Genomic DNA, 17,397 nt, shown 5'->3' with positions numbered 1-17,397 from the left:
AACTACCTGACGTAATGCAAGCTTATATAATATCATTTGTAATACATGTAAATATGATATTTAGATATCATTAAGCTGTTGCCATGTGACCATGATGTGCTACTACTGAAGCTGTGTGGAGTCAGAAATAGTGGCAAATATGAATTATTGCATGATATATATACAACAAAATCTTGGATATAATCAGCAGTGTATTGCCTGTAGTTCCATTCTCAAAAGATACCAGCCTTCTTGTGAAACACATAAAAACTTCTTACACACTATAATGGTCAGCTTTAATAGAAACTGTCCTACCACAAATACCAAGAGGGACATGTGTAATGGAAAACAGAAAATATGGACAATTCAGAGGTACACTTCTTATCTATATTAACTAAAGATACTACCAAAGTTATGATATGTCATAACAACAGTAATCATAAGCCAAGCCAGAGCTTCTCTGAAAATGAAATGACATTGTAGAAGGAAAATAAATAGAGCAGAAAATATTATCAAAACAGAATCTGGAATCCACAACAGAAAACTACCTATTCCTCTTATCCCAGACCAAGTTAATCTTAGCTTTGTTAATTCAGGGAAATAAATCATTCATAGTGGTGAGACGGTAGCTATCAGTTATAGGAGTTGCTCTAGTTAGTTCACAGGGAACTGTCAGTTAGTCACAGTGAGTTGGAATGGAAACTGTTTCACCTGAGGATATAGTGGATGTAGTACCAAGACTCAGCAACTTAACAAATGATGACTATTATGGCCTTTCCAACTTTACTGTAAAACAAATTACAGACATGACACCCCCCCCCCCCCCCCCATGCTACCTTATACACTGGATGTTTCAAGGAAACTGCCTTTCTTGACTGATTAAAGAGAACTGTTGTTTTACCTGTATGTAAAAAGAAGGGTAGGTAATCAACAGAAAATATGGCCCTATTGCTACAGTTCCAATATTATCTAAAATCAGCGAAGTTATAATAAAAAATAACTAAATGGACATTTCAAGAATCAATATGGACTTCGTAACTGTTAGTCCACAATGAATGTAGTGCAGGATACTGTGTGATCAGCCTTAGAGGGATACGAACAATAGCAATATACTATATATGTGCCATAATGGTCAATTTAACGAAAGCTTTCGGCACATATCACATAATTTTCTTGTAAATAAACTTAAAAATTAATCCATAATGGACAGCAGCTGAGATTATTAAAATCTCATTTGTCCATTAAAAAACAAAAGGTAGGAGACAAGGTACTGGCAGAATTAAAGCTGTGAGGACGGGGCGTGAGTCGTGCTTGGGTACCTCAGTTGGTAGAGCACTTGCCCGCGAAAGGCAAAGGTCACGAGTTCGAGTCTCGGTCTGGCACATAGTTTTAATCTGCCAGGAAGTTTCAGAAAACAAATTATTTAACTCTTAAAGAGAGTACCTTAGTGATGCATGCATAGACTATTTTGTCACTGTTAGCCTCTGTGAATGATCTATGTAGCTTCTTGGTACCTTTACAAGCAGTGGTAACTGTTGGCAATACTACAATTACCATTCCCACAACAACAAAAAGGTTGGTTGGTTGGCTTGTAGGGATTTCAGGGAATAAACAGCAAGGTCATCAGTCTCTTGGCCCAGGGCTAGTTGATCTGGAGTTTGTGACATCTGCCAGGAATGTGTTCTGATGTTGAAAACAAGTATGAGTGGCAAAACTGAGGCATAGAAGGAAATACTGATGCTGTAGCTGAGAAATAATTTGTGGAGAAGAGTATGGATTGGTGCACTGTGTAGGCCAGGGCAAACAAGTTCTCTCTCATGGTTCACTCATGGCAAAAGAAACTGCACCTGCATCAGACCACTGCCAACAGTTACAGAGCAAAGGATGCCTTCTAGTCAGGTGATTTATAACAGCAAAAGTGAGAATGATTAAAATGTAATTAACATCATCTGAGACAAATAGGGAAGGCAGCAGCTGGTTGTCCGCTGGGCTCTGCATGGAACAGGAGCTGCCACAACTACACGTATCCGACCCCTGATCCATTACAGTCAAAGTGTTCCAGAGCACCCACTATTCAACTGTTACTCTTAAAATGGAAATTGGCTGCAGCGTAAAATGAGGCAAACCAGATCTAAAAGCAATTAAAACAGAGTAAAAGTGGCAGCTGGCAAAGGAGTGGAGTTGAGGGTCCCCCTGACCCAGAATGCAGTGAAGCATGCCCCAACCCCGACAACCCCGCCCCTCTGTTCAGGTAAGTTAAAACTTTATACCTAAGAATAAAACAACTTTCACAGAGAAAATGGAGAACATGTTCAACAGTCTATAAACTGGCAGCCAGTACTGGAGGCAAAGAATTTGGGCGACCTTGCTTGGCAAGGAGGGCCAGAACAAAGGGACATTTCACCACGCTATGAGCTACTGTTTGTACAGCTACAAAACTACAGTGTGCGGCTGACTAGTTACATACAATAAAACTACAGGTTATTGTGGTATGATCAATGCAGAAGATACATAGGATGGTGGATTCCTTCCGGGAGGAATGCAAGGAGGAATGTCATGCAGCAATAGCCTCCCTGAAGTTCGGAATTTGTTGGGGGGACAGTAATCCATCATATGATGTTCGATTTCCAAGTGAGCAGAAGATCTATTTGCACCCAGAAATATGCACCTGGAATCATCAAATTGAATGTACGGTGAGTGATTCCTTCTCTAGCCAATTGGTCAGCAAATTCACTCCCTGAGATACCCACATGACCTGGGACCCAGAGAAAAAGATCTGAGCAGGTGGTACAATTAAAGTCAAACAGAAGGTCACAAACAGCAGGCATCACGTGATCATGATGTTACTTACAGTCTGTAGAATATTCAGTTTCCAGGTAACTCAGTCCAAAAAAATCACCAATGTGACAAATTTTGCAAGCCAATTATTGACAGTGGATGGAAATTGCAGTCAGTGTCATAACATGGTAATGCTTTATATTAAGGCCATTTTTTAAAGTTAAGTGTAATGGTCATTACTGGAACTTCAAACCGTAATAAATAACCACTCATCCATAGTCCACTGTGAAGTAATGGATTTTATACCCATATCAAAAAGGAAAGGACATGGAAGGAAGGAGGAAAATATAATGTAAATAGTTTTAGGGAGAGTACAGCCATTATCAGCAGTACTACACATAGAAAGATCAGAGATGTGTATTTGTTCACCCACAGAGAAACCACTTTCAAACCAGGCAAAATGTAATGATGTAAAAACTATTTCTGTACTTATGAAGAGAATGTGATTTATACCACACATGTATCATATCATCAAGAGTGAATACAACACTGTTGATCATGAGGACATAAACAATTGTCAAGCAAGAGCAGCAAATTTTCTTCTGTATCAGTTGGGAAATGTGGGAACTCATAATTCTTTAGTGCAATAAATTTGAAAAACTAAGAACAATGCAAGAACTGCAAATAAGAAGGCAATGTAATATAAGAAGGTGATGTTAACTGCTTGTAAGATGATCCCTAGATGAATGAATGAATAAACAGATGTATACAACTCATATTATACCATTTATGGCACATGCTTTGTTATTAAAATTTGTGATCTATCATCAGTTTTCCCATCATCAATTGACCTCTAATGCAAAGCATGATTTTGCTTGCAGCCCACATAGTACATTCTAAGTCTACTTCATTCTTGTCTTTTAATTATATAGTTCTACAAAGCATTCTATATAACTATTTGTGCAAGGCACAGAATTTGAACTGACAATAAGTTTGTCCCCAAACAGGAGGGTCTAATTGTGGAGCTCTGTGATGGTCGTGACTCCTTTGTGTGAACCAATTTGATGACTCAGTTTGTCATTTTCCATTACATTTCTTTTCTTTTTAGTAGGCAAGTAGTATAGCACCTGTAGAAGAAAAGTCATAGATAAATGCAATGTGTTTATTGTACCCATTTTCTTAATGTGTTATTTTAGAATACAATATTTTCTCTCGCTCTTGCTACGACAGTCAACAATAAGATAGATTTTATCCCATTAGCACTGCGAGTGAGAAACATTGTTCTGGAAACAACGGTTTATTGCCATCATTATCCAGGTCACACTTCACAAGTTGCCCAGTTTTAAAATACATGGTTCATTCTGAAAGACGAAAAATTCCATCATGACTTGTTTACTTTAGCAACCGTAGAACACAGATTTCTTAACATTCGACTCAAACAATGAAACTGACAGCGTACCTGATGCCTGTAGTTGTCGTAACCATTGGAACCGGCAGCAAGTAACGCCCATATCTTGCCACCGTTCTCCAACTGCTGAGTGACTGACAATGCAACTGTTAGCGAAAGAAAATTGAAAACTGTCTTCAACATGTTGGTGGGCAGTCTGCGCCTGGATTACTCGGAGATGGGAGGGTGTCCTACACACAAACAATTCATTGTATACCAAACAACTGCGAGAATTCAGCTATACTTAGTACATTTTATCAAAGTGTAACTTGTTTTGATCGATTAAATATAAGTGTTTAAAAGATCTACATAAGCGCATTCTTTTTGTCACCGGTGGTTATTTGTCGGATATAAATAGTGTAGTTACCAATCACGATTTCCAAACGTTCCTTCGTGCAGACAACCAGCACACTGACTTCCAAACGTTCCCGCAAGCAGACTACCACCACACTGACTCGTGACAAAGCGCTCTGCGCATTATAAAAACGTGACGATAACGTCACTCTGGACAATGAGTCATGAAAGGTCTTTTTTTTCCTACTACGTAGGGGATTTCCTCTTCAGTCCAGGCCCTATGTTACTGATTACACAAAACTCTGGAACTACGTTGCATTGTTTACAATATATTAGCAATAGAAAATTTTGGCGTTATTTAATTTAACTGTTAAAGAAATACCTATTTAACGACACAAACATGTCGTCGAGCACCCATTATCAGACTGGTGTCAAGCTTCAATCTTTCATTTCTTCATTCTCTATCTCGAGATAAAACTGTATGTATGATTTAACATTGTGTGTTTCGTAACACACAAAGTTTATTTTTCATTAGTCCGTTTCTTGTACTCACGTCTCCAACTGTAGTTCATAGTCAATTACATATAAAGTCGCAGCGGAAAATGGTAGTAATAAATTTTGAATAAGAGATTGCAATGGAAATGCAACTAGAATTGGGGCAAAATCTGTTGACTTTCACATAGATACTAAATTGTGCTTGAATGGCAATGTAATTGGATCCATAGTCCGATTAAAATTATCGAACACTTGACGTTTGTCACTTGCAGCTACGGGCTTGCCACCACACAACACCAAAATATCAGAACTGCAAGGCCCTGAAACAGAATGACAGCAGCGCTACAAGTGGCGTGGCACTGAACTTTGAATACGAGAAATACGGCAGGGAAATACGTTTTACAGCTTTTCTAAATACTAGCTTATATGTTTCATTTATAGGTACTTTATGGTTGGGTCTGGTGATAAAATGTATTTATTTGGAAAACTCAAAATTGCAATTTCGGCGGTGTGCCTGTTATCGCTCTGTGTCAAGAAGTAACAAAATTCAAAGTAGAATAACACTCATAACATGCGCGACACTCACTGCTGTAAAAGTTGTTACCATTTGACAGCTGGAACGACATTAGCGCCCCAAGTGGCGAGAAGGAAGAATGTCAGATGCGTCGTAAGCATAATGTTTATTTTGTATCCCTTTCCTACGTTATTTACCAAATATTTTAATTATTTTGTTGCCTTCAAGAATTTGTGTGAAAACAGAAGATATAGACGTTTCTAAAAATGATTATACAAAAAATGCAAGTAGAAATAAAAATCATGAATCCAGTGACAAGCTACAACACATTCGTGAAGAAACACTTGGGACGTTGGATAGAACTACTGCTTACCACATTGATATCAAAAAAGAATATAAACCCACAGAATCACACGTAAGAAGCACAGACATTTACCTCTATGTGCAAAAGGGATCGACACCCTATTTGTCGTTCCGAAGGGCTACTGTGTTCTAGTCATTGCCGCCTGTCGCCACATTATATTATTCCAAGTGGGGCAAGCAACTGCCAAAAAGTGGGAGAAATATGCTGTGCGTGTAATCCTCAAGTCCTCAAAGCCAATAACACTGTCAGAATTCCAGTTGTATGTTAAATTTGCCATTAGAGACACTTCATCCAATGGCATATTCACTAGTTTATAAGTATCAGAGTAATGCTGCATAGAGATGGGTCGAACTCGTTCATTCCCGTGAAGTACTTCATTCATTTCACTCTTTGCCGTGAAGCGTTCAAATGAAGTAGTTCATTCATGAAGTACGGAAGCCTGGCGAAGTTGCCCAGTTCGCCGTTCAGCCGCGGCTACGCTCGCTTCGCCTCGCTCGTACAATAAAGCTTCGTAATACTTCATATTTTTACCAACAGATGGCCGAACTATGCAGTAACGTGCACACAACGTTTTGCGTCTTACAGCGTCTGAGTTAACTTAAACACAGGATGGTCGAAGGGGACAAAGGAAAGATAAACAGAGAAGCCTGTCGCATATAAAGAAGGTATTACGTTTAATCTTGCTCGACATTTTCTCATGAAGCGCCAAAAAGAGTCTTCATCTGCCAAGTGAAACCTTATTTGTTGTATTTATGGGCTGAAAACTAGGGCTACCAACGAAATGCAGTCCAAGTTTATGTTCCTTTTAAAATTTAATCCAAAATAGAATGAGTATGTTTACCACTGTCACAAAGTCTATATACCTACGTTAAGTAATTATTCAGAAGTTTTCCTGGAGATTTTATTTTTATTGAGAATAATAACCCTCTAAATTCAAAACGTAAACTGTCACCTGTAGTCATTGGTACGATTTAAGGTAAAATCCCTCTATTTTATTCGAAAGCAGTTTTTGTGTCTGTTCACGCTTATACAATGGCTAGCAACACGCGATCGCGGAAAAGTAGTGAAATTTGGGGTTTCTTCGCCGATTTAGGTTATGTGAAAGCAAAGTGCAACTGTTGTTCTAAGTGTGTTTCACCGCGCGATTCGTCGACAGGCAGTACAGGCAGGATTGAAGTGAAGGGAGAATGAGTGACGTAGCGCCAATGTAGTGGGAGAGGGAGAGGGGAAGAGAGTGAGTGAACGAACTAGAAAAAAAGTGTTGAGTGTACTGTCTGTGGAGAGTTTGAAGTACCAGTTCATTGAAATTGAGTGGTTAGTTCACACTTCACTGGAGTGAAGCGTTCATTTAAACGACTCATTCACGAGCTCCCCATCACTAATGCTGCACCTTCTGCTTTAACAGGTGAAATACATTGTCACTTATCCCACATTGTATCTGTATACTTTCCAAATCTCTCTGTAATGCACGCACTGATGGAAGCATAAAACATTGTACCAAGACCTGTATGCCTGAGTGCTTTAATGTCATAAATTTAGAGCTAACAGCTTATTTTCGTCTTTTCATCTTGCAGCACATTTCTCCTTGAATGCCATTCTAATCTGGCTTAACAATAAGTCAAGGGCATCTTTTTTTTTAAAAAAAATGTAGGGATCCTATAGTCTTCAAAGTTTGTGTGCCTTTTTTCACTGGATCTTTCTGATGCAGTTTCTGTTGTTGTCTGTATTTAAAATGATAGGCATATTTCTTGTCCCGTAATAGTTTTGCACACTTCACACCCAATTTGCAAGACACAAATGACTGCACCACTTCGTCATTACAGCGCGTCTGTGTTGGCGATTCAAATGAATCTGGCACTGATATATGGGGAGTTGAACTGGCTGCTTCTGTGCCATAGGACTGTTTTGCAGCTTTGGACGGATTATGGAAGGTTTGTGGCAATTGCCTCCTCATCGTCATTTGAAGTAGCTTATGCGGGATGTCAAATAGTGTCGGTACTGCATTCCACACGAGTTTATTATTGTCTGCATTCATGAACTGGTTTGGTTCTAAGTGTAGTGAACAAAACTTAAATTATTATAAAGGTAAAAAGGGTCTTTTTTTCATATGATCTTGTCGTCTGCTATTCACTAGCCATTTTCTGCTCCCAAAACGAAACAACAATTATAAGTACACCCGTAGTTTGCAAGCGAATCCTGAAGATACAGGTAACTTGATAACATATACCTCTTAGGGTCCTTAGGAAACCTAAAAAAAGACATATGTGATGTCTTCTTCTTGTTTTTGCTGCAATTTATTGGGCTACAGACGCTCCCATTTGTAAAAACAATTGTGCAAACCAAAATAAACAGCTACCACCGCGCCGAGTTCAACAGCTTTACTTACTGGCCACTTGCCGCGCTGCTGGCGCAGTAGACAACAAAATCGAGGCGAAGTGTCGCGACTGCTTTGTTAGACTGTGGTAGAATTACATACACATTCCACGACAATATGTAATGAGGTTGAATACCAGTTCCGTAAAAACCTGCTAACATGCAGTTCTCCGGTAATGCGAGAAAATACGGAAAATGAACGCAAACAAAAATAACTTGGAATACGAGCAATAAACTTACAGAGCATTTAAATCGAGCAGTCCTCACTCAAATTCGTAATCAATAACAGATACACTTCAGGCCGGTTGTACAATCTCGCGTTAAATCCAGGGCTAGCTAACCGAGGAATAGGCTAATCACAGGTTAACTTAGAGCGCAGGTTGTACGATACCATTTTATTTCCCGGTTAGCTGTTCCTGGAATAGCGTACCTGTCCAATTAGTTTGGCAACAACTTAAGATTATACTGGGTATTTTTTGTGTATGTCATTTAATATTTACTTTAGTTGCCATCCACAGAAATAACGTGTCTAAGGTGAGTGTTCCAGACAGCAAAAAAAATTTTTTTTGAGGATATTTTGAGGCTGGTAGGTACTATAGACGAGTTCAAGAGTGTGGTAGAAAACACAAAAACTTCTTGGATATCATTCATTGAAACCATTAGTGCAAAAACATTTAACTAAGTTTGTAGGGTGATTGCATGTGTAACAGTATAATGATCCACTGTAAAATTAGTTAAAGGATTAGGCATTTGTTGTTTGACCATTCAGAGATCTTTCTAAATTTCTCAGAAAAACACACAACCGTTTCCATTCACAAAGAACTTCACACAGATCGACAGAGCAGCTACAGCACACATACGATTCTTTCACCCCAAGAAAGAAGTACGTAAACATTATGCCTAGGAAAGATACCAGAGCCTACAGATCAGTGGCGCCCTATGCATGGCATTAGGTTCCAGTTTGTGTACAATGAAATTTACGATTTGATAAAGTTGTCAAGGGAAGGAAGCCATTTCAAGTAGGGACTTATTAGTAACTTGTTCAGTGATGATTCGACAGCTTTATTTGAACATACTCTCTCCTCAACTTATTTTTTATTTAATAACGAATTTTTTGAACAAACTGATGGTGTCGTCATGAGGAGTTCCTTGTCCCCTGCGGTGGCCAATCTCTTTATGAAAGACTTTGCGGAGAAAGCTCTTGAGTCTGCCGTGTTAAAGCCTACAGTTTTCTGCCGTTATGTAGATTATACTTTCGTTGTATGGACTTATGGTAGACAAGAACTGGAAAACTTCCTTTGTCATTTAAACTCTTTACATGAGAACATCAAGTTTACTATGGAGATTGAGAAAGATGGGATTTTTACCCTTTCTAGACGTGTTAGCACACCGTAAGAATGATGCGTCTTTGGGACATTCGGTTTACAACAAACCCACACATACAAATCTACATCTTCAGGTGTCCAGCCGCCATCGCCCCGCACAAACCGCTGGTGCCCTTAGTACTTTAATTCAACGGGCGCGTCTAATATCAGATGCTGATAGCCATCACGAAGAATTAGTGCATCTTGAGAAGGCTTCTAAAGAGAATAGCTATACTTTGCGTCAAATATTGAAGGCTATGCACAATTATAATAACAAGAAGCAATGCTCTGAGGAGACTGATGACGACTATAAATCAGCTGCGTTCCTTCCATATGCCGGGAACATGTCTTCTGAAACAGGCAGATTGCTTAGGAAGAATAATATTAATGTCATCTTCTGTCCACCAGCAAAAAGCATGGTCTTTGTCAGACCCATTAAAGACAATTCACAATTGAGGAAGGTGGGTGCTTATAAAGTTCTTTGTGAGTGTGGCTCTGCATATATAGGTCAGATGACACGAATGGTCCAGGAACACTGTATAGAACACGAAAGACACACACATCTGCAGCAACCTTTAAAACCAGCAGTAGCAGAATATTGCATTTCCATGGGACATTCAATGGCATAAATAATACCTAAATTTTGGCACCAGTTTCCAGCTTCTGGGACTGTGTAATCAGAGAATTTGTGGAAATATGTCTTACTGATAATTTAATGAATCGTGATATGGCTATCAGCTGGATAAAAATTGGAATTCAATTATTAAAATTATGCCATCACAACGGAATCGACATATTCAGCAATTAGATTGTTCTTACTTCACCACTGAGGGTGACACACACAACTTGGCTCAATTGCACATGTCACCGTAAACCACCAGTAAGGTTCGCCTGCGCGGGATTCGCTATAAATACCAAGACTGCATCAGGTCTCTTCAGTACTTCGTCTACTCACCTGAGTATGGCTGGAGGTCTCTGGACTGAAATATCGTGACAGAATGTTGATGGGATCTGGCTGCAAACCCTAAAATTACTGGAAGAATAAATACGCTGGGAAAATTTCAGAAATCACAATATAAAAGCAACTGTGAAAAACGGGCTGCTAATAGTTGGTCTTTTCAGATTTTCCAACTGTGACAACACAGATGTCATTGTGACTGATTTGACTGGCAATCGTGTTACTGGCTAGCTTGCTGCTGTATTTATATCTTAGAATGATAAATTTATTACAGCAGCAAGGGGTTGCTACATGAAGTACCTTTACTGAATTATTGAACATTATCCACCGACTTTTGCGGGTATTGAGTATATATGAATCTTGTGTCTATGATGTGATTATATATATATATATATATATATATATATATACACTCCTGGAATTTGAAATAAGAACACTGTGAATTCATTGTCCCAGGAAGGGGAAACTTTATTGACACATTCCTGGGGTCAGATACATCACATGATCACACTGACAGAACCACAGGCACATAGACACAGGCAACAGAGCATGCACAATGTCGGCACTAGTACAGTGTATATCCACCTTTCGCAGCAATGCAGGCTGCTATTCTCCCATGGAGACGATCGTAGAGATGCTGGATGTAGTCCTGTGGAACGGCTTGCCATGCCATTTCCACCTGGCGCCTCAGTTGGACCAGCGTTCGTGCTGGACGTGCAGACCGCATGAGACGACGCTTCATCCAGTCCCAAACATGCTCAATGGGGGACAGATCCGGAGATCTTGCTGGCCAGGGTAGTTGACTTACACCTTCTAGAGCACGTTGGGTGGCACGGGATACATGCGGACGTGCATTGTCCTGTTGGAACAGCAAGTTCCCTTGCCGGTCTAGGAATGGTAGAACGATGGGTTCGATGACGGTTTGGATGTACCGTGCACTATTCAGTGTCCCCTCGACGATCACCAGTGGTGTACGGCCAGTGTAGGAGATCGCTCCCCACACCATGATGCCGGGTGTTGGCCCTGTGTGCCTCGGTCGTATGCAGTCCTGATTGTGGCGCTCACCTGCACGGCGCCAAACACGCATACGACCATCATTGGCACCAAGGCAGAAGCGACTCTCATCACTGAAGACGACACGTCTCAATTCGTCCCTCCATTCACGCCTGTCGCGACACCACTGGAGGCGGGCTGCACGATGTTGGGGCGTGAGCGGAAGACGGCCTAACGGTGTGCGGGACCATAGCCCAGCTTCATGGAGACGGTTGCGAATGGTCCTCGCCGATACCCCAGGAGCAACAGTGTCCCTAATTTGCTGGGAAGTGGCGGTGCGGTCCCCTACGGCACTGCGTAGGATCCTACGGTCTTGGCGTGCATCCGTGCGTCGCTGCGGTCCGGTCCCAGGTCGACGGGCACATGCACCTTCCGCCGACCACTGGCGACAACATCAATGTACTGTGGAGACCTCACGCCCCACGTGTTGAGCAATTCGGCGGTACGTCCACCCGGCCTCCCGCATGCCCACTATACGCCCTCGCTCAAAGTCCGTCAACTGCACATACGGTTCACGTCCACGCTGTCGCGGCATACTACCAGTGTTAAAGACTGTGATGGAGCTCCGTATGCAACGGCAAACTGGCTGACACTGACGGCGGCGGTGCACAAATGCTGCGCAGCTAGCGCCATTCGACGGCCAACACCGCGGTTCCTGGTGTGTCCCCTGTGCCGTGCGTGTGATCATTGCTTGTACAGCCCTCTCGCAGTGTCTGGAGCAAGTATGGTGGGTCTGACACACCGGTGTCAATGTGTTCTTTTTTCCATTTCCAGGAGTATATATATATATATATATATATATATATATATGTGTGTGTGTGTGTGTGTGTGTGTGTGTGTGTGTGTGTGTGTGTGTGTGTGTGTGAGGAATAAAACATTTACAATAAACAACCATATTCTTTTTTCTACTCCAGAGTAGAAATGTACCTATGCCACATATCCAAACTTCCAAACTGGACTGGAAGCTGTTATCGTATTTCATTCTAAATCTTTGGGGAACAGTAGCTATTTCATATATAATTTTGGCTGTTTCAATCTTTAGCAGCTATACATAATCTGGGAGGGAAGGAGAAGTAACTGTAGGCATGACACCTTCACTGTGTTCTTCCTTTTCTAGTCATGTCAGCTTAAAACTGTCAGTTTTGTTTCCAGAATAAAAATACCTGTTCTCACATGTGATAGAATCAACAGAGTTGCAGATGATGCTGCTTCAAAAGCAGTATGACAAGAACTGGAGGAGGGAGGAAGAACTGTATTGGTTAAGAAAAAAGGAGCATGCAGCTCAAAATTAGGATCAGAAAATATAAAGTAAACAAATGATTTTAGAATCGAAGCACATTATTCCATATTTATGTGTTTATTTTATTTTCACTTAATTACATCAGAACTGAAATAATTAACAAAACAGTATCTTACATATGTTGTCCAGTGTGATACACACCCTTTTCATAATTCTGCTTGTTGTCCCTTTGCCAATATCAATGAAGTGTCCTATGGACAGGAATATCATCAGAGGCAAAATATTTAAGTGTCAGTAGTAGCTGCTTCATTGGTGGAACATTTCTGAAAGAAAAAGAATGACAAGAGAGAATTTGTTTGACGATTTAAGAGGAATTTTAAAAACACAAGTAGCTAGCCACTCCTTCCACTGTTATGGTCGTATAGATTCAATAACTAAAGATTCTCTGTTAGCTTATAACACAAAAATAACAATTACTTTATGATAAATATGGATGTGGTTATTTGAATAACACTAATAACTGTGAAAAACACCAGCTATGTTCTACAGCTTTCTTAAAAGGACTGAATTCATTGTTAATTTCGCTGTGTTTAACTTAGCTTAATTTATATGTATAACTCTAGGTGTATGCACACACACACACACACACACACACACACACATATATATATATATATATATATATATATATATATATATATATATATATAGGTAATTCCCAGTAGTGCGGTATAGGTCATTTAAATTTAGGTTACCTTCAGTGTACTACAATCTGACATAAAGGAGACCCTGAAAATAACTTGTTATTCATGAAAACATAGCATTCCAAGCATTTCTTCCACATGCTACAACTACATTTATTCATTAACTAGATTCCTGTTCTGTCCCTATAACACACACATATAGCTATTATTTGATTATGAATATGGATGGGCTTATGTGGATAATACTGACAACTGAGAAACGCAACAGCTATGTTCTGTAATTGAGGAGGCATCGCTGTTTTTTTAATACTAACTTTTCTGTTACTCTTACTGGGTTAAACTTAGCTAGAGTAAGCACAGATAGTTCACAGCCTTCAGCGAATAATGGTAGGTGGGAACTAATGTTGTTGTTCTGAAGAATTAGTGGGCCTGTAATCCTAATATTTTCACTATAAGGAAGAAGTTGTTCTGACACTGCTGTGGTGTTTACAGAAAGGGAAATCCTAATAGAAAATGAATGAGAGAATAGTGAATGAAACTGGAACACTCCTATTTTATCAAAACGTTATGTTACACGAGAAATCAATGTTTTTGTCTAAAACTGAAACAGCTGTTAATAGAAATAGTATCCATAACTGGTACCGTCCATCATATATGTTCCAGTTTCTCATGTAAAAGATTGAAAATATGAAGTACAGCTGCCTTCCCAACGCGAAATGTTGATATAAATTCGGAATTGACGTCGTCTCACTTTTTTATTCTTCCTCATTCTCACGAACAGTTCAGACAAAATCTCGTCATTGCTGTCTGCGACTGCATCTGTCACTATTTTTGCCATCTTGAAAACTCATTCCCCGGTTAAGCTCGCTTAGCGGCCAAAAATGCCAGTTAAGTTATCCCGAGTTTATTCTCTGGTTAGATGTTGTTCCAGATTTCTACAATGAGTTTCTCGCGCTATTCCGAGAATAGTAGTTATCCAGCTGCTAACCAAAGATTGTAGAATCGGTCCTTAAGTCCTCAGAACACCAGGCAACAAAAGCAGTTTCTGTTTTATACGAAACAAAGGCAAATGTGGAATCACTTACTCCATCTGACATTATGGATGCGAGAGGAACGTAATCAGAATATGAGTAACATATTTACTATACAACTTAGTTAAACCCATGACAAGTAATCAGAAGCACACTTCTGTTTACTATGAAACGAAAACAAATATGGAAGACTAAAAATCAGCTAGTAAGAAAGCAAGATGGTGGAGTGATAAACTTGCAGCGTGGCAGCAAACCATGGGCATGTTACCAGAAATTCCTATGTGACTTAAACCCACATGGTTGACACATCAGGTGCCAGCTATCACTCAGCGCTCAGTAGCAGGCGACCAACACCTTTCAGCTCACTGTAGGTGTCACACAAAGAGGGTGGGTGACTCTACGAATGCTGTTAATGGGTAATGCAGACTGATGCTGGAGGAGTCTGTCTCGTGATATAACGGAAATGCGAGGTACTCAGTCGCCAGTTAATTTTAGATGACCAACGACTGAAAACGTTTTGTAGCCCTGAATTTAAACTTATGTCGTATGAGTGGAGCAGTGCACAAATGGCTTATATCATATTTAACTGGAAGAAAGCAGAAGGTTGGAATTAATAGTACAGGTATTGTGCAAAATTCACCGAGTTCTCTAACTGGGAAGGTATCAAGAATGATGTCCCACAGGGCTCAGTCTTGGGTCCTTTAGGGCACTTGTATAATCTTTGGTTAAATCCAGGGGTAGCTAACTGAGGAATACGCTAACCACAGGTTAACTTGGAGCTCAAATTGCGTGACACCATTTTATTACCAGGTTAGTTATTTCTGGAATAGCGTTCCCATCCAGGTAAGTTGACAACAACTTAAGGGCACTCTGGGTATTTTTGTGTACATCATTTTATATTTACCTCAGTCGCTGTCTGCACAAATATCATGTCTAACATGAGCGATAAGCGTTCCAGATCGAAAAATTGTTTGTTTGACAACATTTTAAGGCTGGTAGATACTGTATACGAGTTCAACAGTGTAGCAGAAAATATGAGAACCTCTGTGGTCTCATCCAATGAAAACATTAGTGCAAAACATTTAACTAAACCTGTAGTATACTTGCATGTAACAGTATAACAATCCATCATAAAATTAGTTAAAGGATCAGGTGTTTGTTGTTTGACCAGTAAGAGATCTTTCTAGATTTCACAATAAAGTATAGGGAAAAATATGCAACAGCCTCCATTCATAAACAACTTCCCACAGATTGACAGAGCAGCTACAACAGACGACCGATTACTCCCCCCCCCCCATCCCCAAAGGAAGAAACATATAAAAATTATGCCAAAAAGGCTAGCAGAGGCTACAGATCACTGACACCTAATACATGGAATGTAAAATCCAAGTTGCGTACAATGAAATTTACAATTTGATAAAGTTGTCAATGGAAGGAAGCCACAGTCTAAGTATAGATGTAATATAAAAGCAATTTTGAAATGCTGTCTCCTTTGTGAAATAGTTGGTCTTTAAAAAGTTTCCAACTGTAACAACACAGACATCGTTGAGAAGGATTTGGGTGATAATCCTGAGAGGTTTTAGTGGCAAGCTTGCTGTTGTATTTACGTCTTATAATGATTATTACAGCAGCAAGTGGTACCTTTATGGAATTATTGAACCTTGTGTATCCACTTTTTCAATTATTGGGCATACATATGTCTTGTTTCAATCAAGTGATTATTAACAATTTATATATATATATATATATATATATATATATATATATATATATATATATATATATATATATATATAAGATGCCAATATTTAGAAGAAACAGCTTTAATTTTTTTTGTAACCCATGGGTAGAAATGTACCTATGGCACAAATCCAAACTGGAAGCTGTTATCACATCTCGCCCTAGATGTTTGAGGAGCAATAACTATTGCATACATAATTTTGGCTTTTGCAATCTTTAGCAGCTATATGTAGTCTGGGAGGGAAGGGCAAGTAGCTGAAGGCATAACACTTTCTCTGTGTTCTGCCTTTTCTACAGTCATCTCGGCTTAAAACTGTCAGCTTTGTATGCAGGATAAAAATACCTGTCCTCAAATGTGAAAGAATTAGCAGAGTTGTATATGGTGCTGCTTCAAAAGTAGTATGACGAGAACTGGAGGAGGGAGGAAGAACTGTATTGGTTAAAAAAAGAACATGAAGTTCAAAATTAGGATCGGAAAATACAAAGTAAACAAATGATTTCAGAATCGAAGTATATTATTCCATATGTATATGTTTATTTTATTTTCACTTAATTGCATCATAACTGAAATAATTAATAAAACAGTGTCTTATATATGTTGTCGAGTGTCATACACACTCTTTCTCAATTCAGCTGGTTGTCCCTTTGCCAATACCAAAGAAGTCACCTATGGACAGAAAAATCACCAGAGGCAAAATATTTTTAGTGCCAGTAGTAACTGCTTCATCGGTGGAACAAAGTCATTTTGGAAAGCAAGAAAAAGAGTGATGTTGGACAATTTGTTTCACAATTCAAGAGAAATTTAAAAACACAAGTTGCTAGCCACTCATTCCACTGTTATGATTATGTAGAGTCAATAACTAAAGATTCCCTGATTTCAGAACGACAAGGACCTATGTTCTTATGACACACAGATAACAATTATTTTATAATAAATATGGATGTGGTTAGGCAGATAACACTAATAACCTAGAAACACAAGTCATATACCACAGTTTTGTTAAAAACACTGACTTTCCTGTTAATTTTATTGAGTTAAAGCTAGCTTGAGTAAGTACAAATA

General features: G+C 39.4%; 1 protein-coding gene across 1 annotated transcript in view; it reads right to left on the bottom strand.

Annotated features, from left to right (window-relative positions):
* Positions 1–4,729, bottom strand: part of LOC126258004 (legumain-like) — a 148,074-nt gene extending 143,345 nt beyond the window's left edge. The window contains exons 1-2 of the mRNA XM_049955607.1: positions 4,572–4,729; positions 4,217–4,395 (exon numbers count right to left, since the gene is read on the bottom strand). Of these exons, the coding sequence (XP_049811564.1) occupies positions 4,217–4,348 (132 nt within the window). The 5' untranslated portion in view covers positions 4,349–4,395; positions 4,572–4,729. The remainder of the gene's footprint in view (positions 1–4,216; positions 4,396–4,571) is intronic.
* Between the last annotated feature and the right edge of the window lie 12,668 nt (positions 4,730–17,397).

The sequence above is a fragment of the Schistocerca nitens genome, chromosome 1 (genome assembly GCF_023898315.1).
Source record: "Schistocerca nitens isolate TAMUIC-IGC-003100 chromosome 1, iqSchNite1.1, whole genome shotgun sequence".
Taxonomy (NCBI): Eukaryota; Metazoa; Arthropoda; class Insecta; order Orthoptera; family Acrididae; genus Schistocerca; species Schistocerca nitens.
The sequence above is the reverse complement of the archived record's forward strand: the minus strand, read 5'-3'. Positions and strand labels throughout refer to the sequence as shown.